This window comes from Oxyura jamaicensis, chromosome 21, assembly GCF_011077185.1.
Source record: "Oxyura jamaicensis isolate SHBP4307 breed ruddy duck chromosome 21, BPBGC_Ojam_1.0, whole genome shotgun sequence".
Taxonomy (NCBI): domain Eukaryota; kingdom Metazoa; phylum Chordata; class Aves; order Anseriformes; family Anatidae; genus Oxyura; species Oxyura jamaicensis.
This window is the reverse complement of record NC_048913.1, coordinates 1896054-1923697: the sequence shown is the minus strand read 5'-3', so window position 1 is coordinate 1923697 and position 27644 is coordinate 1896054. Positions and strand designations below refer to the sequence as shown.

General features: G+C 39.8%; 1 protein-coding gene and 2 long non-coding RNA genes across 8 annotated transcripts in view; 2 read left to right on the top strand and 1 right to left on the bottom strand.

Annotated features, from left to right (window-relative positions):
• Positions 1-27644, top strand: part of PLCH2 (phospholipase C eta 2) — an 84116-nt gene that overhangs the window by 46406 nt on the left and 10066 nt on the right. For all 6 annotated transcript variants that reach the window (XM_035344425.1, XM_035344427.1, XM_035344426.1 and 3 more), the window contains 19 exons: positions 4463-4609; positions 6109-6352; positions 6903-7032; positions 10302-10472; positions 12533-12626; positions 13416-13619; positions 13768-13888; positions 14766-14937; positions 15230-15337; positions 16283-16441; positions 17720-17812; positions 18821-18921; positions 19669-19766; positions 20588-20770; positions 21223-21330; positions 21516-21640; positions 22636-22720; positions 23213-23359; positions 23503-23582. In XM_035344425.1, coding sequence (XP_035200316.1) covers positions 4463-4609; positions 6109-6352; positions 6903-7032; positions 10302-10472; positions 12533-12626; positions 13416-13619; positions 13768-13888; positions 14766-14937; positions 15230-15337; positions 16283-16441; positions 17720-17812; positions 18821-18921; positions 19669-19766; positions 20588-20770; positions 21223-21330; positions 21516-21640; positions 22636-22720; positions 23213-23359; positions 23503-23582 — 2570 coding nt within the window. The remainder of the gene's footprint in view (positions 1-4462; positions 4610-6108; positions 6353-6902; positions 7033-10301; positions 10473-12532; positions 12627-13415; positions 13620-13767; positions 13889-14765; positions 14938-15229; positions 15338-16282; positions 16442-17719; positions 17813-18820; positions 18922-19668; positions 19767-20587; positions 20771-21222; positions 21331-21515; positions 21641-22635; positions 22721-23212; positions 23360-23502; positions 23583-27644) is intronic.
• LOC118177070 overlaps positions 23025-27644 on the bottom strand; it is a 23875-nt gene continuing 19255 nt past the window's right edge. The window contains exon 3 of the long non-coding RNA XR_004755669.1: positions 23025-23039. This is a non-coding gene — a long non-coding RNA (uncharacterized LOC118177070). The remainder of the gene's footprint in view (positions 23040-27644) is intronic.
• LOC118177071 overlaps positions 25177-27644 on the top strand; it is a 3408-nt gene continuing 940 nt past the window's right edge. The window contains exon 1 of the long non-coding RNA XR_004755670.1: positions 25177-27608. This is a non-coding gene — a long non-coding RNA (uncharacterized LOC118177071). The remainder of the gene's footprint in view (positions 27609-27644) is intronic.

Here is a 27644-nt window from a genome sequence, read left to right as displayed (position 1 = left end):
AGGATGAATTGATCGTGTCAGCTGAAAGGATTTACATTAACCTTCTCTTGGTAGGACTCAGATTGCAAATCTGCCTTTAACTTGAGTGCCAGCTGCTGACATTTTGTTGCGTGTAGAACCTGGAAGACTGCAAGCAAGCTTCCTGATCACTGCTGCAAGAGGAAAAAAAGGAGCTAAACAAGCACAGTACTTCTGGTTTATTTCAGAAGGTTGCCTTATCTCTGTCTCCTTGGAACTGAGACCCTTGGAGTTGAGTTGTATCAGCTCCCCTGTGAGCTATGACAGTGCCATCCTCCCATTTCAGCAGCAAAGTTCTCCTGTCTGCAGCAGGGAGGCTGCACACAGGTACTTGCTGATTGAAGAAAGGCAGAGAAGTGTGTGGTGGAGCAGGTAATTAGGCTGACCTTTGTCAGGTCTCATTCTGGCCCGTGCTGGACCTGGCTTCCTGCACCAGAGGGTTGGGATCCGCAGGGGCTCGTGCCTGTAGTGTAGCAGTTTGCAGCCCCACGTTTACACGCAGCTCAGCGCTGCACAGAAGGAGCTTCTCCTCCGATGGCAGGAGGGTGATGGGCTTGCAGTTGCCTCACCGAACTCCTCTTGAGAGAGACATTAGGGGAATGGAAGGCTATTTCCCCTGCGTTGGAACAAAGCAGAAAGCAACGCGGGTGCACACGGGCATATTGCTGCCTTTGACCCTTAGCCCAGACCCGCTTTGTTTATTCTGCAGGATAAATCTGTGGTTGCGCTCTGTGGCCAGACTAATATCCGATCACTGGACACAGGCAGTGAAATAAACATCTTGTACTTGGGAGTCAGTCATCGTCACAATTAACTGCGATACAGCTTTCTCACACTGCGAAAGGAGGAGTGGGAAGCACTTAATGAGTATGTTTTAAACGGGCAATTTGTGTTCAGCTTGTCGAGCTAGAAGCTTGTTGGGCTCCTTGTACAGATCACAGATGGCAAGAGCAATTGTATATTGTACTTAATGCAGATTAAGAGGTTGTGATAACAGAAATGACAGATTTCTGTGTCTGGAGTGTATTGGATGCATTTCAAAGGGAATGAGATAGTGACTTAGTGCTTTTTAAAAATTAATACTCACCTGCTTTTCTCTCTGCCACTTTTCAAGCACTGTGTTCCTGGTTTCTGTGAGCACCAGTTGTTCTGTACAGGGTAGCTGCCTGCCTTGGGTCCTAGAGCATCATCCTCTATGGCGTTGTCTCAGTTTGCAGAGACATTTCTACACAGATTGTGAGATGGGAAGATGCCGCTAACTAAAGCTAAAAAAAAAAAAAAAAAAAGAAAGATTTTTTTTTAACCTTCTTATTTTTCTACAGCTGTAACATGTGTCACCTAAATCCCTTGACTGGATAGGGCAGAACACGGCTTTAGGATTAGTGCATACAGTGGATTTAGGATTTCAAGCAAACATGTTGCTGTGTTTCCAGCACATCTAGTTTTTCCTGCCTGGAGAGAAGTGTTCCTTCTTTTATCAGGCATGCCCATTAAAATATTGAGGAGAACCTTCTGAGAAAAGATGAAGATTTGTACAGTGATATTTTGAAGAGCTGTATGAGAAGAGGATGTGACCATTCTTTTGTTTCAGAACTGGAAAGAGAGACCGAAGAGCTTAAGCACCTCGACAGATTCACAGCGCAAGGCAAGAGTGACTTGGGAGGGCAGGGAGGGAACGGATTGTGCTATTAACTTGACACTTATTTACTGCGATGGATATTGCTGTTTGTTTCTGAAGAGCAAGTGAAGCCACCAGCAGGAGTGGGACTTGCAAATCTGTCAGTCATCAGATGTTGGAGAGGGGTCTGGCCTGCTGTGGAGCAGCCGCTGCCAGGAGGAAGCAGCATGGAGAAGGCAACAACTGTGAGCAGGTTCGGTGGCTTGGTGGCTGCTCAGCAGCTGGTAATGCAGCACAGTTGAAGGACATCATCAGGAGGCGTTCCTGTCCAGAAGTGGGTTTGTCTGCATGCCAGCTTGCCTCAGGGGCCTGCGTCCAGCCTGGGTCTTCTTTACAATGCTGAACTGAAACCGACCCCATCCTCCAAGCTAGACACGTGGGTATGAGACCCCGAATGAAAGGATTTTGCTGGTATTTTAATAGTCTGTACCTGAACTAGGAGGCCTAAATTTATTGTTAAACTGCTCTGTAACAGCCTGAACAATACCACTGGATTTTGGAATTCACCAATTATCCTGAAATGTTTTTTCCTAACACTATTCCTATGCCATTACATTGAAAAAATTGCAACTACAGAACCTTGATCTCTGCTAAGGCCTGCAGTGCTTGTGTTCACTTCTGAAGCTGCCTTTTGTCTTGGAAATGGATGCTCCAAGAAGTCCCTTGCTTCAAAATAAGTTTTCGGTTGCCCGCCTGGCTGAAGAGTTTTTCTGGGTTGGCGGCAGTATCGTCGCTTCTCCTCGATGGAAAATCGGCCACCTTGGTAAGATGCAGGCTGAGCGCCTGCCGCTTAATTGCTCAAGATGCTATCATCTGGAAAGCTTTTATGCTTAAATCTTGTTTAGTGACAGCTTGGTCTAGCGGTGGTGGAGAGGAAAATAAGAACTTGAGACACAGCCCTAGTCCCGTGTTATTTTACAGCATTTGATTCGTTGCCAGGGCGCTTCTTGGTCTTCAGGAACCTCTCAGTTATGTTTCCGTTATTGTTTTCTTTTCATTTCTCTGGAAAAGTAGCTGCAGTGTTGTACACTTTGGCTTGTGTGGACTTCTGAAAGTTTCCATCCTCTCCCTCTCTCTCTGTACCCACGAAAACAGGTTTGCCCTCTGGTCTTCACTCTTCACTCTGTGGGTTTTTTTTTTGTGCAATATTTGTCTTGTTTTCCATCTTTGAAGTAAGCATTTGGAAGTATTTCTGTTGTCTTCTTCCATACAGGCCACTGAAGTCTTGTAAGGTTATTTTTATATATCCTGGCATGTAGTTGCAATGTTCTTAAGCTTCACAACTGTCTGAGAAAGGTCACTTTTTGTTTCCTAGCAGCATTTCTTCTCCAAAGTTAATAAAAGCAGTACAGCTAGCTGGGAATGGCTAGAGAAACACTATGTTTCCTGTTCCAGTAGATGGATTTTAATAAAAGTCTTCCTGCGACACTCGTGCCCAGTGAGGCCATCTGCAGCGGCCTCAATCAGGAACACCTGTTGGGTTGGAAGCACTTTTTGTCCCACTTGTCACCACCAGATATTTTCTCAACAAGAGAGCTGCAGGCATAGACAGCTTACAAACTATCGGGAACTTCTGCAGGGGCTCAGAGTTGCCGCAGTGCGCCGTTTCTGCATTTCCTCGATCCAGATGGCTGAGGGACTCCAGGGCAGGAACGATGGAGGGCTGACAGGCTGACCTCAAATTAAGACTTCAATTTCAGCAGGATTTACAGGATCTCTTCTCTCATTAACGTCTCCTTTGGTAGGGGCTGTGCATTTTTGTGATGTGCTCAGTCTTGCATTCTCACTGGTATGTAGCAAAAACACTGTTCCAACCATTGCTGGCAGAATTATACGGATACGTGTTCTTTCAAAGATATCGTGAGATTATTATGATACTTTCATTTTGTTTTTTGGCCAATTAAAAGAATATTAAAGAGTCCTGAAATTTAGTGAGTCTTGAGTCAGTGAGAGCAAGCAGAGAGTGAAAGTTCTGGCACTAATGCTAAGATGGTTGGTTTAAAGGACAGAGAAGACCTGCTCACAGCCGCTGCTGTGTGACAGTGTCCCGTTGTCTGGGGTGTTTTGGGTTGGTTGGGGGGGTTCTGTTGTTTGCTTGGGTTTTGATTCTTCCTTGTCTCTGTGTGTGTACCGGACCTTGGTCGTGAATCTTTTGACAAAGCTGATCCGTGTATAAAAATACTCAAGTGACTCAATCCCTTCATTCTCTTCATTTTCACATGCTAAAGTACACCCACACCTCCACACACGTACACCAACTCCCCAAAACTCCAAAAGGACGATAATGCTCCTGAACCATAAATAAGTAACAGAGGTTAGAACATCTTTCTAACAATACGTGTGAAATGGGGCTTTTTTTTCCTTGTATCAGGATAAATTGTAGGGATTTATGGTCTGTACAGTTCTGTTGTTATCGTTCTGTTGTTAATTGTGTCTACCAAGACTTCTACATATTGCAGCAGGTCAAATTAGGCATTTGGAATAGGAATGGAAGGGTAGGTACCTTGTGCCAATTCTGATATAGGAATTCGTACCTATTAATATGAGAATGGAAACTTTCATGTTTACAGATTAGTTCACAGATGCCAAGAGTCTGCTTGATTTTGTGATCACATCACGTAACCTCTTACAGCAGACAGCAGAGGAAAGCTTACCCATTGACTTGAACTGGTAGTTGAGCAGCTTCTTGGTATGTTTCCTTCCTGTAAAGGTGATTTTAAGGGGAACAAAATCTGACTGACTGATATCACTTTATTTTCTTTTCAGTGGAAAGATGTATGAGTTCCATGCAAGCTGGCACCCAAATGATCAAGCTCCGTGGCAGTTCCAAGGGACTGGTCCGCTTCTATTACCTGGATGAGCACAAGTCATGTATTCGCTGGAGACCGTCTCGAAAGAATGAGAAAGCCAAAAGTGAGTGTCAGCCACAGAGCCTTTCTTCTGTTCCCTCCTAAGATCTTGCCCTCTTTTAAACAAGCCAGCATGAAAGATTCAGTGCAGGTGATCAAGTGAAATCTGCTTGGACTTAAAGAATGTACTTTATAATGATTAACAGTTGATGATTTACTTTCCCTATTCCAGAAGTATGACTTAGTGCAAAAGCAGGAGAAAGTGCATTTGTTTATGGCTTGTTCACACTTCTTTCTTTATATTAAGTTGTCCATTATTTTTATTTCCAGTGCAGTGCAGCTAGGGTTCCATTGTGCTGTACACTTTGGGAAGAGGTGATGAAGACAGCATTGGAAGTTGTGTATGAGGAGGTGTTGGTTCATTATGATCCCAGTAAGAAATGATCTCAGACTGCAGTTATTAAGCTGTTTAAGATGTATGAAACTGCATGGGCAAAGAAGCAGTACAGGGGAGATGGCATGTCTGGGTGTAACATCAGCTGAAAATTAGTTTGGGGAGAGGGTCTATTACCGATCTCTTCCAAGCACCTGATAGTTACCTGCTTTCAGCATAGAGACGTTCAATAATGCAATCTTTGTTCTATTAGTAAGTTTTTCCTTCTAAACTCTAGCCATTTATCTGCGTATAACATTCTGTCCAGCTGCACAGTAGCCACACCATAGCAAACAGATGTCTGTTCCTTATAATCTCCAGAGAACAAAGGAACAAAGCAAAACAAAATTTGTCCCCTTTTTTTTTTATTATTATTATTATGATTAGAATTTCTCTTCTCTCAGCTTGGGAACAGGAACATTACAAGAGAAATAAATTGCTCATGCAATTATAAGATACACAGGCTGTGAATGTTTATCACTGCACATCTCTACGTAAAACCAAAAAGCAGAAGAACTGGAATTTACTGATAAGATGAATCATTGATCTGACCAAGTGCAGTCTTTTTAATGCTCTGTTTGACCTCTCAAAGAGGTAGAAATTTTGTTCTTAGAGGAATGCATGGAACTGAATTCTCATCTGTTTTGTCCTTGTACCTAGGGAGGAAGGAAAGCGCCTGTCAGATAAAAGCAACCTGCCTGGACTGGGCAAGCCTGATGCTCTCTGCCCTTAGCACGAATTAGGGCAGGGCTGGTATTCACAGCATGATGGACTTTGAATGTGGCCCATTCTGACAGAAATCTACAAGAAAATGGAAGCTAGAAATATTATCCTGTTGTATTAATTGCAGATTGTTTCATGCCTCAGTTTTCTCAGGCTCAAGTAAAATCTGAATCTTACCTAGGCTCATTTTGTTATAGATGATTTTTCTCTTTGTTTGAATTGGAAGGTAGGCTCATTTATTATGTTTGTGGCTAAGCACCGGTGTGATTCAGCAGTGTGATTAAAAGAGATAACTTGCATTAAGACAAACAAAAAGGGATTTCTTTCTAGGGCAGTCTCGCTGTAAGCCAGCCTTCATGGATATTCTCCTACAGTCACTAATGAGCTACATGCTTTTGTCATTCTAGTTTCCATCGACTCTATTCAGGAGGTTTGTGAGGGGAAGCAATCCGAGATATTTCAACGCTATGCTGATGGCAGTTTTGATCCTAACTGCTGCTTCAGCATCTACTATGGAGATCATATGGAATCTCTTGACCTGGTGTCTTCCAGTGGAGAGGAAGCACGTACCTGGATCACAGGGCTAAAATATCTGATGGCAGGAATCAGTGATGAAGACAGCCTCGCAAAACGCCAAAGGACCAGAGACCAATATCCTTTTTATACTGCTTGAAAGAGTATCTCCCAGTGGTAGGGAACAATCAGCAGCAAGGGATTCCTTTTTTTTTTACTAAAAACAAGCTCTAGGCTGAAAACTTCAGAGTGGTTTCTGTTGCACTCCCTGTTTCCAGAGACAGACGTCCTTGAAGAGGATTGGGCTGGGAAAGAGAGGGGACTGGAAAAGGTGACTGGGCAAGAGTGGACTGGAAAATGTACAGGTATATTCCTTCATCTGTTGCTCCCTGTGTGAAGTTGTCCCTTTCATTTGGTTGTACAAGACAAAATATGATGCAGTGTTTCAATTTGCTCAGAATTCAAAGTTCTGTGCAACGTTCTTCATAGTGTGGGTGAATAGCATGTGTTGAATACTGAGCACAGCAAATCTAGAAACTGCTACAGCTATAACACAAGTGGAATTAGTTTGTGTGTTACCTTGAACTTTATTTTATCCCTAGCCTCATTTACATGAAATAATTCCTATATACATAATGTTCTGTAGCACGCCTTGATATTCCATTATGGTCCTTAACTCCAGTTCAATGTGGTTGAAGCAGACATTTGATGAAGCAGATAAAAATGGGGATGGCAGTCTGAGTATTAATGAAGTGCTCCAGCTGATGCATAAACTGAATGTCAACCTACCCCGACAAAAAGTCAAGCAAATGTTTAAGGTAAGAAATGAAGAGGTATTTTTTTCTAAGAGAAAGGTGCTTAAGCTGCTGGAGATTTAACATGAAGCCTTAATAGGAAAGACTGTAAATACCTCAGCAGCTGGTTCGTTTCCACTCTACTGAGAGATGCTATATCGTGCATTTGGTAAATTGAACAAAGTTCCAGAAACACGTCATAAATAAATTGTTATTCATAGAAAAAGGCATTATACCAGGTACTTTGTAGTGTTATATAACATAAAGACAGTGCAAATGTTGCTTTTTGCTGTATCTGTTGATCTGAAATTCAGTCATGTATCCTCCTCTGATTACATTCTCTCTAGTGAAGTATCCAGTATCCTCCAGGAACCGGTACTAATGAAGCACCCTGTATGCGGTCTTCCATGTCCGTCATGATTTTTACACTGCTAAACCTATTTGTTTGACGTTAGGTTTTCTGCTGGCCTTGACCCAGTTTGTTGTGCAAATGAACTGCGAAGTTCTGTGCGCTTTCAAAATCCAAAAGTCTGGTGTGTGAAGGACCCGAGCAGAAGTTGAATCAATAGTTCTCAGTGAACTACGATGACTTTTGTGTCTAAGTTGGGAACATCTTAGCACAGTTTTCCAGCAGCTCTCTATTTAAAAAAGAAATGTATTGGACATGCTGTGAGAGATTGCTTTAGAGAGAACTCAATACTGGAATTTCAGCAGAACTGAAAGGAATCAAATACATGTCTGTCAATGGCATCTGGGTTTGTTGTTGTTTTGTTTTTTTTGAGGTCACAGTCTAATCTGTCTAAGGCATTGTATGTAGCCGAATACATAATTTTAGCTTAATTATTTGAATGGTAGAGAGATGTTATAATCCCAATTCACAAAGTTGAAGCAGAAGTAAGTGAATTGCCTAAGGTCACACAAAGTTCTGTGGCACAGCAAAGGTAATTCTGTTCTCTGCAGTTGCCTGAAGACTGAGCTGTCTTTTAGTTTAAACATTTATTGTGGTTGTACAGGTCCTCTGCAGTTTGCAATTGATCTAAGACTGATTAAAGGTTTCTGTAAAGTTTACATCTTCGTTTTTACTTGCTATTGGGATGAATGGTTGTAATCTCTGCAGGAGTACTTGCTGATGTGTTAGGTCCTGGTTGTTTCCACGCCCAACTTTGTTACCTCCAGGGTGTGGGCTGTACCCTGTGAAAGAGTATCGGACGCGATGACATTGCAGCTATTTCAGTTTTTCTGATGCAATGTATGGACAGCGTGTACGTATCTTAAGAAACATAATGTACGTTTAGGTGCCTGAAGTCTCACAGATGGAATGGCAACTGTTGGAGCACTGCTTCATGTTTACTACAAAGTCATGCTAGTCTAGTGATCACGTGAATTTAAATAATTAGATCTGGGACACGTTCCAGGCTCAAAAGCCATTGAGAATTGTGCATGTACTGCCTGAGAAAAACAACATTTTTTTGCCTGTTACTTTTTATTCCTTTTTTTTTTTTTTTTTTTTCCTTACATACCAGCAAATTCTACACTTTTGGGTGTAGCTCAGTGAAGAAAGTAAATTAAAAACTCATTAAAACCAGTAGATTATAGTGACTCTCTTTCCAGTAGGAGCCATTAGGTTTGCTAATTTTTGACTAATTTTTCTATTAGCCAAATAGAAGAAAGCAGGTAAAACTTTTCTGCATAAAAATTTCACTCACTGTATGCTGTGTTCTGGCTTTACTGCTTGTAATCAATGATAACTGTTATTCAAATCAAGTGCTTCGGAAAACATATTAGCAAGGAAGAATGGATTTGCTTTGTCTCTGTGCAGTACATAATTGAACTCAACTGGTCTCAGCTGAAGACATAATTGCTATTTGATAGCTTAGAATCGGAATATTAAGCAGCCTTGAACTGAAGAATCAAATCTTTCTGTTAATGGAATAGCTACTCCAAGTATCTTAAGATAAAAAAGGGTACATTATATGTAGGCCCTGAAAAAAGTTACCTTGAATATTAATTTTCTAGTTAAAAATAAAGGAAGTGGTTAAAAAAGTCTTGCCATAATTACAAGGGGGAAAGTGGATTTTATTAGCTAATTCTTGCTCACGAGTGCTTTCATATTTTCACCTGGGGCTCTTTTCTAAAGGAGCTCCACGATTCCTTATTCTTCCAGCCACATCCTCCGTAGCAATGGCGGCTTCAGCCCTGTAGCTGATACAGGCTCTGAAACTGCTGAAGTGGGAGACTGGAGAGGAGACAAAATAGTGAGGTCTGTCGAGGTGGAAGAGGGGGGCAGGTGCAGGGTGTGCTTTGGGAACGAGGAGGCTGCGTAAGGTTTTAAAAATCTCTCTGGGTCCATTAGAATAAATTGCAGCGCTGTAGAAATACTTTGTGCTTGGGCAAATAACTGTGAAATGCTGTTAGCAAACCAGGGCAGAACTGCTCTGTGAGGGCTGCTCAGCGTTGCTGTCCATGGTTGTGAGAGCTTATCGGCAGCCTTTTCTTCAGCTGATCCGCCTGCACTTGCACGGCAATACTTGAAGGAAATTCAGTGAAAAATATGAAGGATTGGTCAGTAAGATGATGCCTTAATCTACTTCTAATTTTCTGGCCTCAAATGTGTTTAAACTTGTCTCCAGTGAGGCTGAGGAATGCTATATGCTGACAGCTCATTTACTGAGAGCACACGGGAATGCTGGCGAAGCGTTTTCAGAAAATATGCAAGTACTGGATATCCTGTTTGGGAAAGTTGCATCTTTCGTTTTCATACTTGTCCCCTGGCAGCATTTCCCATTCATTTTTTCATGCTTTTAGGAAATTTTGCAGATTGTTAGTTTACAGCCATGGATTTAACAGAGATCCTCCCAAATCCTGGATATAAAATTCATCTTAGAATGAATGGGTTCTAATGATTCTAAGAAAATATGAACGGGTAAATCTGCCAGACATATGCATGCTCTATTCTGTGTTCCAGGGTCCCCTGTCTTACTTCATTGCCACAGATAGAAAAAACCCTTCTGGGTGCCCTGTGGAACAAGAAAGACCTTAAAAGCGGTTTCTTGGCTGATGCACTACTGCATACATTTAAAAAGTTCAAAGGGGAAAGCGTTTGTATGACAAACATCAGTCTGTAAATCAGTCTGTTCTAGCAGGCCCTGCAGTGAGTAGCCATGTCAGGCTGCAACAACCTGCATTTAATTTCAGTGTTGCTTACCCTCATGCAGGGGTTTGTTTATTTCAAGTTTGTCCAGGCTGCAGCGGGGCAGTCGGGTATCTCATTGCCGTATTGCTGTGTGATGCAGGAGGCCGATACAGACGACAACCAAGGCATGCTGGGCTTTGATGAGTTCTGTACCTTCTACAAGATGATGTCAACACGACGCGATTTGTACTTGCTAATGCTCACCTACAGCAACCACAAGGACTACTTGGATGCGGACGATCTGAGGCGCTTTCTGGAGAATGAACAGAAGGTAGGCCTGACTCAGGAAAAGCACTCCAGTCCACATGCCTGTCTGTCTGCTCCTGGGCGTGCCTTGCCTTTCTAAAAGGCTGGGAACTTCAGTCATGTGTGTGAACAGTGAGCAGCTACTTTTATTTTAGCAGCTTCGCTCTGGAGAGTGTGAATGTTAAAAATAGCCAGTTAGATGCCTCTTGGATTTCACTTTGTAGGCTGGGAAGACTGTTTCTTGAATCTTCTTGCCCTCGCTATTTCTTTCTTCTTGTAGACTCTTTGATTGTGCCCAGAACTATGTCTACAGTTTCTTTATTTCTCTTGTATACTTTTAGGACAGGCCCATCAATATCTTTCTCCAATGTTAAACACCGCAGTGCAAAGATGTTGCTTCTGGCTCTGCTTTTGTCTTAGGGTATGGTCTGTGATGAGACGCTGAACTATGTTGTCACCCTTTCTCAGTTTGCAAAGTAGGAGATTATGTTCCCTGGAGCTGCTGAGAGGATTATTCATGTCTGGGGAAGTGTTTTGAGGATATGTAGTACTGCATATTGGGTTATCTCGTAGTGCTATAGCATTGCATGGCTGGAGTGAGTCTTAAAGACTCTCCTCATTGCACTGATCTTGATAGGAGTGGGAATCTTTGTAAACCAAGCTGCCTGGAAGTCTGGCACACTCACTCCTATCCCAAATAGCCCTTACATGGTAACTTGGAGGGCCAGAAAGTGGCAAGGCATGTGATATCTGTATTCTGAGAAATGAATGAATGATAAAGCCACATCTCTCTGGCAGTTATCATTTTAGATGGAGGGTTGTGTTTCTGTTTCATTGGCCAATCTATCCTCCACATGGCAAGAGGAAAATGAGCACTAGTGAGAGGACACAAATCAGCTCAGCTAATCACGGACATGGACAGCACATGCCTCTAGGCTTTCTCTCCCTTGTCTAGCTCTGCCCCTTTTATGCAGTACATGCAGGGAAAACAAGTGTTCATTCTGTATGTTTGAAGCTGTACCAGAAAAACCTTCTGTTGCTTCAGAGCTTTTTCTTCTGAACCCGGCAAGCCTGTAATGTATGGACAAATAAAGTGTTCGTTGGGTTTTATTTTGTTTTGTTTTTTCCTCCTCCTTCACTTTTGTTTGTTAGGTTTTAAATTAGTCTCAGAAAAGGCATTGATCTTGTAGCAAACATTTTCTGGCATAATTCCCAACCCCCAAGCAAAGATTTCATGTTGCCCAAGCCATCAACGTGGCCACTTGGCTCTGCTGACCAGGCCTGTATTTTCATGTGTCGTGTAAAGCAGCCGATGGAATGGATCTGCTTCATCACTCAGGACAGGAACATTAAGTAATAGCAGGGATAATAATTTGATGACAAATCAACAAATAGCAGGAATATTAGATAATACTCTTTATCTTCCAATGTTTTTATAATTCAACTTTAAAGTACAGATAAAAATATAGCTTATTATAAATGGCCTTTTTTTGTAAATGCGAACACTTACAAACATACATTTCCCTTTGTACCCTTTTCTTTTTTCAATTGAGAATTCAAAGAGACCTTGAACTTAGCAGATTTCCTCAAACTTTCTGAGAGCAGTATGTCCTGATTTCCTTTCACCCCGCTGGTTAACACTGATTTTTCTGCCCACTGCATAAAGATATGAGGTGTTTTCTTTTTTTTTCATGTAAAGTAAAACTATTCTGGTAATGAAAAATTTGACAAGGCAAATCACTCACTAGTTCTACAAAAGAAGAAATCCCATTGGTTTGTGACAAAGCGTGTTCAGTTTGGGTGCTCTGTGTGGCTGACAATGCTAATCAGATTTGACCTACAAAGTAGACCTCTGTCTTTATTGGATGTGATCAGGCAGCTGCCAATAGGACAGAAACTTTTCACAAAGCAGTCTAGTTCTTATCTGACCTGACAGTGACTGGCAGGAGTGAGAATCTCCCTGGGTAATCAGAAATCCTTAGTGCCACCATGGATAATCTGGCCAGTTGATAAACTGTGTACAGAGAAAAGAGCTAGAAGAAGCTGTGATTCCTAGTTAACACCTCATTTTTGCTACTTCTACAGATGACAAATGTGACTAAAGAACACTGCTTGGAAATCATCAGCAAGTTTGAACCATGCCCGGAGAACAAGAAGGAGGGAGCTCTGGGGATTGATGGTAAGCTGGCTGGTGGAGCTGTTACAGGAGAGGGTCAACACTGTTTAAATTCTTAGGAGAATGTCAATTTGCTTGGATAAAAGGAAGTCATAGAATTTTATTATGTTGTACAGAGTAGTTTTTTTTTTTTTTTTTTTTTTTTTTTTAAATCTGTTATTCACTGAGTTGAAATTGGAAGATTTTAGGGGGATGTATCATGATGAAGTAGCAGTCATTACAGGTCGGCTGAAGCTGTGTGTGTCTTTATTTGTGCATTTGGAAAATACAGTAGAATTGAGTTTTATGATTCCTGCAGGTATTTTTGGAAATCCTTTAGACTTTAATAAGAGGAGTAGTCTGATCCCTTCCTTCAAACTGTGTTTGGCCACTGTCTCTAGGCAGTGCAATAGCGTACATCTTTCAACTCATTTCACTGAGGAGTGATACCAGGATATGACCACAGATGTCAGGAGGCTTTTATTCACTATCCCACATAATGTCCCACCATAATCCTTTGAATTGTAAACCTAAAGGTTTAAGTGAAGAGGGGGATGCAGATGAAGGGTGGATTAAATACAGACATGGTTTTTAGGAAAGTCAGAGTGGGGAATTGTACAAAATTGTTTTTAGCAATAAGCACAGTTGGTCTTTGTGACAGTTAGAATACCGTGGTTTTATTTACTTACTTATTTTACTTGCCATGTTCATGAATATGTTGGTAATGTTAGGATGCATTTTTAGGCTGGTTTTAGGAAGGCTACAGCAACAAAAAGGACAAATTGTATTATTTATGGTATTGTTTATTTGCAGGTTTCACCAATTACATGCGGAGTCCATCAGGGGACATATTCAACCCAGAGCACTACCAAGTGAATCAGGACATGAGTTATCCTTTGAGTCACTATTTCATTACCTCTTCTCATAATACCTACCTCATGGGAGATCAGCTGATGTCCCAGTCTAGGGTGGACATGTACGCGTGGGTGCTACAGTCTGGCTGTCGTTGTGTAGAAGGTAAAGATCAAAAAGGAATCATCACTACTCTCCACACTTTTGTTTCTTTTCTGTAAAGGAAGACTTGTGACTTCTGCAGAAGACTTAGGTCTCATGTTTTTCCACAGATGTTATTTGTCTGACAGGTGTCATTGTTTCTGTTCTACAGTTGACTGCTGGGATGGGCCAGATGGGGAACCAATTGTCCACCATGGATACACTTTGACTTCCAAAATTCTCTTCAAAGATGTGATTGAAACTATCAACAAATATGCCTTTATCAAGAATGAGTATGTATACAGTCTGCCAACTTTTGAAATCAAGCTCTAAGCTGGAGTAATCTCAGGCATCCTTGTAAAGGAAATGATTGAAAATCTAACCTAATCCTGCGTATGACAGACAGGCATTAGAATTCTGAGTTTTCTTTGGGGAAAAGGCCTTTAGAAAGAAATAACAAGACAAAACTGGCTGAGTAGGGGCATTCTGTGCAAAGTTCTGTCTGAATTTTTCTAGCTAATAGAAGACAATTTAGCCACGTATCTCTGGATGTGTATTCCAGTGATGCTGTGGTCACACTTAGTGAGGATAAGGCTGGAGGCATAGCAGTTGGTCGGCTGCGAATTCAGCTAAGGAACTAACTTCAGGCAAAGCTAGGAAGTCAACTATAGTCATCAATTCAGAAAATTTTGTCCTGCAGGCATTGTCTGGCTGCAAGATGAGGAGCTAATTCAGGCCAGATGTCAGGATAGATCTCTCTTTATTCATAATTAGTTTTTAATTAATGAATCCCTCACAATTCATACTGAAAGTGCATTGTATAGTAGTTCTTGTTCTCAGTCTAAAATATATCCTTCTCTCCCTAGAATCTCTCCGGCAAGTAGTGGAGGTCAGGACTGGGTAGTGTAGGAAAGCGAAAAGTGTGCTCTAGAAAAAAATGCATTGAACCTGATAGCAGAAATTTAATTATCCTGTGACTGTCAAAAACATGTGGTTTGGAGTGAGTAGCGGTGTGTCAGTTCTGTGCCCACACTGATAAATATAACCCCTGTGGATTTAATTGGTGCTAATTCCCCATATGGGAATAGATCTGACAGTAATAACCCTTATCCTCTTAATGCTATAAAAGCTACATTTGAGGTTGATAATACTTGTTTATATCTCTGCCAGGTACCCTGTTATCTTGTCAATTGAGAACCATTGCAGTGTAATTCAGCAGAAGAAGATGGCTCAGTATCTTACAGAAATTCTGGGAGACAAACTGGATCTGTCTTCTGTGCACAATGATGATTCTACCAGACTCCCTTCACCAGCAAGTCTTAAAGGGAAGATACTGGTTAAGGTAAAAACCTGCTCAGTTTGGTCCATGCCTTCTTTTTTGTGTTGATTACAATCTCTGCCTGCTTATCACTCATACACTAATTTAAATCAGGTCATGATAAGCCTTCACCTCCTTGACCTTCAATGAACATGAATGAGTCCAGAGAATTGTAGTGTTTGCTTGGAATATTAAGATTTTCACTTCTGTAGGAATTAATTTTTATTTCACATTGGCAATGTGTTTTTGTTTTGTTTTAATATGTCATAGCATGAGCTGCATGTTAACCTGCCTGTGTAATCATTTCATCCTCTAGGGGAAGAAACTTCCAGCCAACATTAGTGAAGATGCAGAGGAAGGTGAAGTTTCTGATGAGGACAGTGCTGATGAGATAGATGATGACTGCAAACTAATGAATGGAGATGTAAGTTCAGTGATCGTTTGAATGGAAATGTATGTTCAGTTTTCCTATCCCAGGGAGAACAAACCTTGTGTGAGTTCTCTGGAATGTGGATGTGGTCTAATCTTTGGGTTTCATCACAAATTTTTAAGGCTTTAAATCTTCCTGGGGACAAATTTGTCAGAAGTGCATGCTAGATGGCACCAGTTCTAGTGATAATCTTTCAGTTTGGGAATTTTGTGCCTGTTGATATTTTTGTGCCTGGAACTGTGAGTTTATGCCAGGTTCTGAAGCTTTCCCCATTCCATCCAGAAGAATCCTGTGTCTGCTGCAGCTGTAGAGTTTGCCATGATATAGTATATGAATGCCAGCCATCAACGCCAATGTGCGGGAGAAATACTGTATATTCAGGCTTCCCATACACCTCCATAACCATTACATTTCCATGAGGAATGGCTTATTAGCACCAATACATATTTTACCAAATATGTATTGCAAAGCATAAAGATGTTTGTCCAGTACAGTATGGGGAGTCATCTCAGTAATTATTTCTATGTTGGCTTATAACAGAAGCATGTCCTCTGAGTAGCTTTACTAACAGTCCTGGTTTCTTTCAGCCATTTAAGAACTACGTTAATTAGTTTTACTCTCTCATGACCTCAGACACTCTGTTTGCACTTCAGATCTAACATCTACTTCAGAGCTTCACACGCTTGCATATCTTGCATGAAGTGTGATATGGAGCTGCAGGTAACTGCTTCACATTTTGTAAATGAAGAGATGGTTTAGTGTGCTCCGAAGCAGTTAGTAGTAGTCAATTAAGGCAAATCCTTTGGCTAGTTTTTTCTCTTCCCTCTTTTTTTCTTTCAAATAAAATTTTAGTTTTCATTAGTTCTAGTTGGAATTATTAAGACTTTTTTTTTTTTTTTTTTGTCAAAACCTTGTTCAATAATTCTGTTTTGTTTGTAGGCATCTACTAATAGAAAAAGAGTGGAGAATATAGCAAAGAAAAAGCTCGACTCACTGATAAAAGAATCCAAAATTCGTGACTGTGAAGATCCAAACAACTTTACAGTTACCACTCTACCATCATCAGGAAAGGCTGGTCAGAAATCAGATAGTAAGAAGGTGAACATATCTTACTGTGCTTCACTCACGCCCTAGGCTTGACTGCTGTTTTGCTCGTCTCTGAAGTCAATTAGCACTATTATTTCATAACAACATTTGTTCTTTCAAAGACTCTCTAAGGTTGGGCTTATCAATCTGTTTTGAGACTCTAAATGAAATTGTATCAGCTTACTGAATAAATTATATATTATAGACTTCAGATTTCATAGCTGAATTAATTCAATTAATGGTGATGCCAGGTGAGCATCACTGTCAGATATGCAAAGCTTTTTTTTCACTCAGCAATTAGAGCATGAAATGTACACAAGAAACAACTTTTCAACAGAAAGAGTTTGTTTCCCATTATATAAAAAAGTGAATACGAAAGTTGGGCTTTTTTCCTCAGTTCTCTATGTTCTATGCATTTATATTTGTATTTTTATGCTAACAGTTATTTATAAAAATGTACTCAGCCCACAGAGCACACTTCATGAACTTGAGGCATTGTCAGTGTAGAATTTGTGATAAGCCACAAAAAGCTGAGGAAGGTTGCTGCATACAAATGAAAAACATTGGAGTTCTGCCAACAAGCAGGTGTACTAACTGGGGATCAAAACTAGAGAGCTAAAACTCAGCTTTCCAAAACTTCCCATTTCTATTAGTTTTCTACACACTTTTAATCTTAATGATTTATGTGATATATCAGACAGTATTCCTGTAAGATCTGCTACAATGCTGAGACTTCTCTGTGTTAGCCAGAACAATCTGTGTTCTATTAGACTGGAAAACAAGGGAACTGGAAGGTCATATTAAAGACTAGTGGCACCAACAAATTCTATAAATTTTTAGGGTTTGCAAGAATTTTGTTTCTTTCTTACCATGGAGTATCCACATAAAACCATGCAATCGAGGTCACATCTCATGGCAGAATTAAGTCCTGTTAAACAAGACTTTTTAAATATTAAGCTACAAAACAGTCTGCTGTCAGTGAATGTACGTGTCTTGGCACTCAAACCTTGAGTGGATGAAAATAAATTTCCCTGGTGCGTGGTATTAGGTATTTTGGGGATTTCTGTCTGTTCTGAATGTTTCTGTGGACAAAAGTGATGTCAGTTATTGCTGGGATAATAGGTCTTGTTCTCAGCTTGTGTTTAAAAAAAAACCTGCACCGGTCTGGTGAAATTCTGTTGATGCTTTAGGGTGGGTTGCTTCACAAACTATTTTTGATTATGTTTAAATACGATGCATGTAGCACCCTATTTGGTCTACTGCATTATTCTTTCTGTTTGGTTACTTCAGAATAAACTTGAGGATGATGCAGAATCTGGGGAAGACTTCAGTACCAATAAAAGGCACAGCCGAACGTTGATGGGCAGCTTTTCTAAACGCAAGGTGAGCCACTCTAGAAGATTAGGTCTACACTAAAGATTGCATTCTTGGGTAGATTCTTTATTCTTGGATACAGTCTTTATTTTGTGGAGAGGAATATCAGAGCTGGGTTGTCTGGCAGAGGCTTGCCTTCAGACTCACAGAATAAACAGGGTGGATAACTGGTTGTAATTGTGCATAACAGGTACTTTCAATCTACATCAAAGAATAAAGCATCCAAGATCTAATCTGAAAAACATTAAAACTGGTTTTCATTTGTTATGTGAGGATCTGCACTTCCTTAATAAAACAAACTTAGCTGTTGGGCTGAGCCATCCTCATGTGTGTGCATATCGTTCTGCAATACTGCAGATAAATGGATACTCAAAATCAATAGTGCCTTCAAAATGCTAAAGGTTTTACAGAATCACAATGTGGCTGAGGTTGGAAGAGACCCCTCGAGGTCATCTTGTCTGCCCCCCTGCTCAAACAGGGCTGCTTAGAGCAGGCTGCCTGGGACCGCATCCAGGCACCTTTTGAATGTGTCCAAGGAAGAGGACCTCACAGCATCTCCAAGCAGCCTGTCCCAGTGTTCAGTCACTTTCACAGTAAAAAATTGTTTCCTGATGTTCAGATGTAACCTCACATGTTTGAGTTTGTGCCCACTGCCTCTTGAAAGGCAAATTTGCTGACGCATATTTACTGACACATTCATTTGTACCACCAATATGGAAGTGGTTAGTGTCATAACAGCTGCTGTGTGCTACCACAAAGCCCCCCACATATATGTAACTCGTGTTGCTTTTTTCAACACCACAGAACTTGTTAGTAGTTTCTTTGATTGCTTTATTCAAAACAGTTCCTCAGAACAAGCACAGAAAATTTTCTCCACAATTTTTATTGCAGACTGTTTTAAGTGTCTTGAGTTTATTTTTTCTGTCGATTGTTCCACATCATTTGTAGGAAAGGGTGAGTCTCTCTTTGAATATTGATATCCATTGAATACAATGGTTTTATTTCATTCTGGCACAGAAAAAAGGAAGCAAATTGAAAAAGGCAACCAGTCTGGAGGAGGGTGAAGATGACACGGATTCTCAAGGAAATGTAGCCAGAGGCTCTGTACATTGCACCAGGTTTGTTACAAGTGGTTTTGCCTCTAAAAAAAAAGATGCCTACATAAATGTGCCCACAAAATAGACATGCTTGAGCTCTAGAAGCCAATTTGTTGAAGGATGTCTGTAGCTGTATGACAGGAATCTGCTATAAGGGTAGATCCAGTGTCTGCCACAACATTATCACAATGATCTCTTGGTGCCATTTGGCCTAATTAGCAAAGTACAGTGGACCTAATGTGTCTTTGAGTTCTTACCATTTAATCCAGCTGACATAAAGACTGTTTGATTGGTAGCCGAGTGAATTCATTAATCTTGATTTGCATAGTGCATCAGCTCCCCAGCAGATTTTTGGTTTCTAATTTGCCACATGCATCAAGGTTCATGTGATGTTTTTGAGTTTTCTTTTGAAACTGCCTTTTCAAAAATCCTGACATCAAAGGTCTTTTGTGGAATGGCTGCATAAGATTCAGGCTATAAAATAAAGAGAAATCAGATCAAGCAGTTCTCTAGGATACTTTGGGAGATTAGTTGTTAGTGATAACCTGAAGCAAGTAAGGAGGATCAGAGACTTGTTCTGTATACTTTAATGTGGTTGTTTCCATAACTTCTGTGCTTTGACAATGAAGCTCTGTGGTATAAAACTGTTCAATACTTCCTTGGTGTAAGAAAAACTTTTTATTTGTCTTTACTCTGATTTATTTTTAAATATGAAAAGGAAAATTTATCTCTTAATTCACAGAAAATTTATTTGCTTTATCGTTCTAGGATAAACCGACAGAAGAAAACAATGAAGCTGTCTCGGGCACTCTCAGACCTGGTGAAATATACAAAGTCTGTTGGCATCCATGATGTTGAAACTGAAAGTAGGTTGAACTAAAAGTATCCTAAAAGTAATTTCTGTGTAAAGAAGTTGAAAGGTTTATGTTATCATACCTATCCGTATTAAAAGCTGTTTATCTGTTTGTTTCTCCACTGCCCTGAGAAGAGTTTAACAGAAGAGCTGCGCACAATAAAGCTATACTATTTCAAAGTGGCTCACCACTTGCTATTCAGAATCCACAAAATGAGTCTAGAGTTGTGTGACAGCTTCCATAAAGGAGGTAAAGCTATTACAGGTAGTAGTAACACATGTGGTCTTCAGTAGCTTTTATAAAGGTTGCTCCACGCTATTTACATCCTGGGAGACAGAAGAGGACTTAGTTATTTTCTTGGGAGGAAAGGTCTGAAGAGCATTTCAAATCAATAGAGGTGTCTCCAGAGTTTGGTTTTACTTCAAACCTGGTGAAATGTCCACATTAAATTTCTAGGATATTTCAGTCCTCTATCTCAGTCTTCTGCATCTGATTTTGACAGGAATCAAGATTTAGTTAAAAGAGTTAGAAAAAGAGAATTGCTTGCCAGAAATCATACTTTCTTTGAGCAAATTCAAAACATCTTAGTGTTTTTTTAAACTTCTTAATGAAGATTCAGGTTGTTCATTACATTCAGCTTCATTTTCCCAGCTATAACTTCTCCAATTAGCACAATTATTCTTCTGTAGTATAAGAAAAGGATAGTACTCTCAGAGTTATTCAAATTATGATAGATCGTTATAAGTAATTAGTGCTGTCTTGATTTGAATGCTTTATTTAGATAATAAAGAAATAACGAGATGACCTCTAATCACCTCCTGTCTTCTTTGTAGTCTCTTCTAGCTGGCAGGTTTCGTCTTTCAGTGAAACAAAAGCCCACCAGATACTGCAGCAAAAGCCTGCACAGTATCTACGTTTCAACCAGCACCAGTTATCCCGCATCTACCCATCTTCTTACCGTGTAGATTCTAGCAACTACAATCCCCAGCCATTCTGGAATGCTGGCTGCCAACTTGGTGAGCAGAAAGAAAGCTTGTTTATTTTTTGCTTTATTTTGAAAGGAACTTCTTAATGGGAGCTGCAGAATTAACTCTAAAATACTTATGAGCTCTCTGCTCATCCAACTCTACTGACATTTGAGTCCTTCTTGTTATTTTCTATATTGTTACCTAGATAGATTACCTCAAAAATGTGTCTTACATGCAGGCAATTGTCTGATAAATGAACACCCTTTTCAAATGCAAGAAGACTTCAGAGTTCAGACTCTTTCAAGGAGCTTCTCTCCCTGAAGCTGTGATGTATGCTGTGTAAGAGAAATCTTTTTCAGATAAATATTTGAGTCTTTGCATCCAAGAAGTCAAATGTCAAAATATATTTAGGTCTTCTTCCTTTAACTTGTTTCTACAAACAGAAATATTGTCAATGTACTTTGTTGGTAATAATCACTTTTTCTCTTTTTTTTTAACAGTGGCATTAAACTACCAGTCAGAGGGGAGAATGCTGCAACTAAACCGGGCCAAATTTAGTGCCAATGGGAACTGTGGCTATGTCCTCAAACCAAACTGCATGTGTCAAGGTAAGAAAAATCAGTAGAATAAGTGGAATACGTATTGCCTGAGAAGAGTTTATGGGGATCCTTACTATAGTTTGTTGAAAAATACATTTCTGATGCTGGAAGCAAATAAGCCAGAAGGTATCTGCAACTAAAGCTATCCGCAAAATTGCTGCTCTTTCACATTCTGTGGCTTCTCATTCTTTCAGGTGTCTTTAATCCAAATTCTGAAGACCCATTGCCTGGTCAGTTGAAAAAACAGCTGGTTCTACGAATTATCAGTGGTCAACAGCTCCCAAAACCAAAGGATTCCATGCTGGGAGACAGAGGAGAGGTATTGAGCTATTGGTGACTGTTCTTATGTTGCTGAAGGTTTATTTCCAAATTAGCTGAGCTAAGTGTGAGGATTTAACTTCCTGCAGTTATCTGTTGGGAGACATAAAACATTAATAAATGAGTACTTAGCATCCTTGATCTTTAGGTGGTTTTCATGTCTTCTAAGCATCACAGCAATAGTTTGAATTTTTTTCCTCCAATTGTCAATACAGTTCCTCCAGGACAAGCAAAAACAGGCCAACAAGCTCATCATTCTACTCACAGCAGTACTTCAAATATCCTCCAAATCCCTCTGCTTGCATGAATCTGCTTTCAGTCCTTCACTTAGCACAGTATTACACATTATCTTTCTGTCTTTCCTTTGGCCTTCTGTTGTATGATTTTTTTTAATTGTTATTATTTATTTTGTTTTGTGATGACCTTTTTTTTGTTTTCTTATGTCCCTGGCAACTCCACTTAAGGAAATACCAGACTGAAATGAGTCAAATTCGCAGCCCCTTGGCAGCTTTTTTAAGACTTTTGTTGATTTCTTGTATTGTTTATTGCTGTTGCAATATCATTCACATGACTTTATTAGTCATTAACAAATGATAGGATGAGGCAGTTTTGTCAAATTAAAATTTCCTTTTAGCCTTTTGCCTTTTAGAAATAGAATCAAACCTCTCAAATGAGTTCTTACATGCTTATTTTTTATGTGAATGTTGCAATCAGCTTCTACATATTCTTTCTCCACATAACTGTTTTAGGTAAACTACCCCAAAAAAATAAATGTGGTAGAGTCATGCTAAAGGTTTGCTGAACCTGCTTGGTTTTGATAATTTATTTCTTATTCTTATTTTATTAATATCACATTTGCAACAATACGGAATTTGTCCTAATTCAGTTTACACTCAGATTTCAGAAGATGAAGAATAATCTTCTGAACTGCCATTTTATCCTGAACAGTAGGGGAATTTCTTCTTATCTTTTCAATATTTATTTTCTGTTTTCCAGATCATAGATCCATTTGTTGAAGTAGAAGTTATAGGTCTGCCTGTTGATTGCTTCAAAGAACAAACTAGAGTAGTTGATGATAATGGTAAGATCATATGTGTGTGTTTGTTTGTTTTTTATGGCTGAAACATCCTCTTTCAGGCAAGCTGTTCATCAGGAGACAAACAGATTAAATTTGGTGCCTATTATAGAAGAAAATGAGAAATTGATTTTTAATCATTCTTGATGTTGATCAATCTTGGGTCCTGAATTGTTCAAATGATTTGGTATGATGTTGTGAAGGTCTTGGTGTAACACGACCCATTTGTCTGACTTCTCACTGTGTATGAGAAAAGGCTATTGCAAGCTAGTGGTTGTCAAAAAAGTCAAAAGAAATTCATCTTGTTCAAACATGACTTCCTGTGCTGTTGCACCTCCTGCTGAAGTGAGTAGGGGTACTGGATTTTCAAAAAACAACGATTAAACTATTAGGAAAACTAGAATGTCATTGCAGTTTAGGCATTCCTTATATAGGCAGTCTTTTTTCTTCATCTGTCTTGTGAACAAAATACGTAAAAGCTAATTCTTTCATTCCTAGGTTTTAACCCAATGTGGGAAGAAACATTGGTGTTCACACTGCACATGCCAGAGATTGCACTGATTAGGTTCCTTGTGTGGGATCATGATCCAATTGGACGTGATTTTATTGGACAAAGAACAATAGCTTTCAGCAGTATGATGCCAGGTAAGACAGAAATGGGGAATTACCAAATCAGTTGGGTAGGATTTTTTTTTTTTTTTTTTTTTTTGCAATTTACAAAAGGAAAGTCTTTAGGTGCTTTTTCTATCATCTGTTTCTCCTTGTCAGCTTTGCTCACTCTGTTGCAGGTTACCGTCACGTATACCTAGAAGGTATAGAAGAGGCATCCATCTTTGTTCATGTGGCTATTAATGACATCTGTGGTAAGGTGAGTGCTGTCAGCGCAATGCAATTTGGTCTGCATATGTAAATGAACTGACAAGATTTTGTATCACACTAGGGAAGCCCAGTGGGTGAGGGTCCAAGCTAACTTACTTATTCTAACTTCATCACTGTGATTGTCACGGTAGCCTGAGATCTGTCTGAATATAAACAAGAAGACAAAGGTTGCATTATAAAAAGAGATTCTTGCAGCACATTTTAGAGGGAGCCCCAGGGGGCAGGTTATTTCATTGCTGTGTACGCACACTGATATGATTAAGTGTGGTTATGTCCAGTACAGTCAGAGCACCTTGCTGAACAAAAGGTTATAGCCCTGAACCATGTGTGCTTTCTGTCTGCAAAGCTTATTCTTTGAAGGCTCTGTCTGCCTGATGTTCTTGCATTTTAAATTTAACTAAATTGTTAGACATTATTTGCTTAGGGTGTTTTTCCATAATAGCACTTCAAGAGGAAACATGATCCTCATAATCTTTGCTGGGCTTATTCTTCCCTGCTTATTTGTTAGTAATAGTGTGTTAGCTTTGTGTGCAGGAAAAATACAACTTGATGGGTGCTGTGCCTATATTTGTATGATTAACTACCAAGCTTAAAATAAAGCCCTAACTTTTTCTTGGCCAGCTGGCAGTGACATGGCTTATTTCTTCTTGGTGCACTGGATTTAGTTACTTCCATGGGATTAATTCCAATTAGATTCAGGTAGATAAGTATGTTGTAGTGCCTTGAGAACCTCAAAACCAGTTTATATCCACTCACGATGCAAGACTGAGCCCTCTTTCAGCAAGCTGAAATTTCAGTATCCTGACAGCAGAAGGCACCATTGAATAGGCCAGGAATTGTGAGTTCTTTTTCTTGTGGTGTGGCTCATGTAAGAAGAATTAAAGTAATTCTTAAAAAGGAAAATAGCTCTAAACTGCTAGGTTTTAATGGGGTGAAACTAAAATAACTACAAGGAAAACATTTTCTTTTTATAGAAAGAAGAGCTATTTCTAGAAAGAAGGTCACTTCAGATATTTCAGTTAATGCCTGTAAAAGGAATGAGTTATTAAGCTCAGTTCCTGCTCTTTTGTCTGATGTCTAACACAAAAGCCTTTGGGCAGATATAGCTTCATCAGGATAGGGATGGGAGTACTGCCTGAAACTCCGTGTGATGGCATTATGAATCTGTTTGAAGGTAGCTCTATGGAGCAAGAGACTTTAAAAGCTTTGGGTAAAAGAGTTAGTGTTGGTCTGAGTAAGACAGAACAATTTTTAATTTCTGACAGGTTTTTCAGAAATAAAAGGCTAACATGGAGGTCATGGTAAAAAGGCCAGTCCAAATCTTCAGGGAAGAGTGATGGCAATCTGAGTATTTCAATGCTAAGGTCTTTCCTGACTTTGTTTTTGGTCTCAAGGGAAGTATATAGTGTGTAAGTCATGCCTTTTATTGACAGTGGGTAGGGAAGTGATCCTGCCACTAACCTTGAAGACGCTTGCTGGATATGTGCATTAGCACAAATTCAAACAGCTTCAAATTTTATTATGAACTTGTTTGGAGTTCGTGTGTTCAGACCTACTGCTCTTTCTTGAAGAGTTCTATCAAACTCTCCAGGCTTGTAACAAGAAGGTCAGGTAGCTCATCCTTGGGCATGAGGCCAGTGGGAATTGATCTGATCTGATTAGTGGTGGTGTCCTTCACCTCTGTCCTGTGTCTGCTGTGTGGCTCCAGCAGAGAGGCTGACTGCTCTTACCAGCCCTATTCATCCTTTTGTGAGTTCTTTTTCGTAGTCAAAATGATGAAGAACAGACAGATGCTCTTCTACCTCCCAGTGCTGTATGCAGTCTTTATGCTCCAGTTGTGCACTGCTTTCAGGTGATGCCCTCTGTGCTAATATTGTAAGGATAGCAAATATTTCAGTATTCTTCATTAGCAATCAAAGCTGGGAGTTTAGTATCCACTGTCAAATGGGACAAAGACAAGCTGGGTCTGCCTGCCGTAGCGACTGATAACTACATCAGCTTCCAAGTCACTGCTCTTGACTGCAGTGCTTTGTGAAAGAGATCCTGTTCACAGTCATATGAAAATAGGAAGAAAATACAAAGAAACACTACACAGCACTTTTTGCTTTGGTCTCTGGAGCATGTTCTGCTGTGAATTTCAGTCAACAGAGTTTTGTTAAAATAAGAACTGTTTCCCCTCTTCTAATTATTGGCAGAAAAATCACCACAGTTATCAGTCTGATTTTACCCATCCTTTATTAATGCAGATATTCTATTGCAAGCATTAACCTCTGTTGTTTTTTTTTTTTTCCTAGATGTAGATATCCCACCCTCAGTAGCTTAACATCACAAAAGCACAGTCTTAAATTTCCTTCACCTTAACTAGTGTTTAATTATTTTTTTTTTCTAGATTGCACTGTTTTCTTGGAGACACTTCTCTATGTCTGTGTCTCTTCCGTAGTCTATTCATGTATTGTGGAATTTCTTGTGTTTTTCTAGATGTGCATATCTTTGAGATTCTCCCTCACTGCTGTTTTGTGTCTTACTTGCCTTTACTCTGTCTGTTTGTGATTTCAGTGGGCTTCTCTATGTCAAAAAAAGTCTACTTTTAGAAGCAGAACATTTTTAGACGCCTTGAAGGTACCCCTCCTGCCTCAGGGAGGTGTAGTGACCACCACCACACACCTGCATGCCTCTAACTCTGTTAGCATCGGTGTTCCCTTAGTAGCATTTTGAAGCTCTTCAACTCATGTAACGTGGATTGTGACATTTGGCTTGGTCAGTTCTATTGGGTCATTGATCAACCAGAGAGCCCTCCATTTATGAAGTAGATCCAGGATAAAAGTCCGTCTAGATCCTCTCTTTCTCTTCTTCAAGTCTCTACTTACTGCTTTTTCTCTTATGTGCTGTAATTCTTTCACGTGGAAAAGAACATTCAACAGTGAATTGTTGCTAAATTGTGGGAAAGCCTCGTGCTGCTTTGTAAGTCTCCTGAAGGATTAAATAGGCCAGTGAAAGCTGGAGTAGAGGCTGAAAGCACATATTCTGGATCTCCGTCAAAATGGCTCTCTTTCCCTTTTCCTTTTTTTTTATTTTTTTGCAAGTTAACCAAATTTGTCTTTGCATTCTTGAATCAGTCCGTTGATTCAAGCAATAGTGGCTAACTTAACAAAGATGCACCAAAGAACCTAGCGCGATACCTGAGGTCCTGCACTGTGTGTCACCCGTTTCATCAGTGCTTTTCTTCCTTTTGTTTTTGGGGATGTTATTTGTACGTGTGTATGACAGTTTTTGTTCTGTATTTTGCAAACATTTATATTTTTGTGATTTTTATACCCATAAATATGTGTACTTGCCAACTTGCAGCAATTGGAGCAGAAGATTTTTTAGCTTTGCTCCTTAACAAATGCTGAATCTCATTTTGAAGCTTTCTAGTGGAAGCTGAATCCACCATGGTCCGAGACTGTTCAATAGCCTGGCTCTCACAGGACACATATTAATATTTCAGTTACATTTTCTCTGCCATGTATTATTGGTACTGTTTCCTCCACAAATGGGGGAAAAAAACAAAACAAAAAAAAAAAAACAAAAAAAAAAAAAAAAAAAACAATCCCTAACTTCTTTATCTTACCCTGTATATATTTGTAAAGTCCATTTTATGTCTCCTTTTAGCCATCTCTTTCTCACACTGGGTCTTGGCATGTGGTAGCTAAACTTCAGTCAGAAACTGCTAAACTTCCAGCCTGAAATAATATTCTGAATGCTTTCACTGGGGTTCATCTCAGGCAAATAAATCATGATTCCACATGCCGGATTGCACAGGACACTTATGAATAAAAGCAGCTTTTAAGCTAGTGCAGCTTACTGTACAATGCAGCTAGTTCTATTCATGAGGTCCTACAAAGCAAAACTTGAAATATGTCAGCATGTACTCGAATCTTTTGGGGGTGAATGGTAGACCATTGTAATTTAAATGAGATATTGCTGACCTGCTGTTTAGTGCTGCAGAAAAGTGGCCTCACGTGGGACTGTGATGGTTTCACTCGGGTGGGTGACCGAGCTCCACCACAAC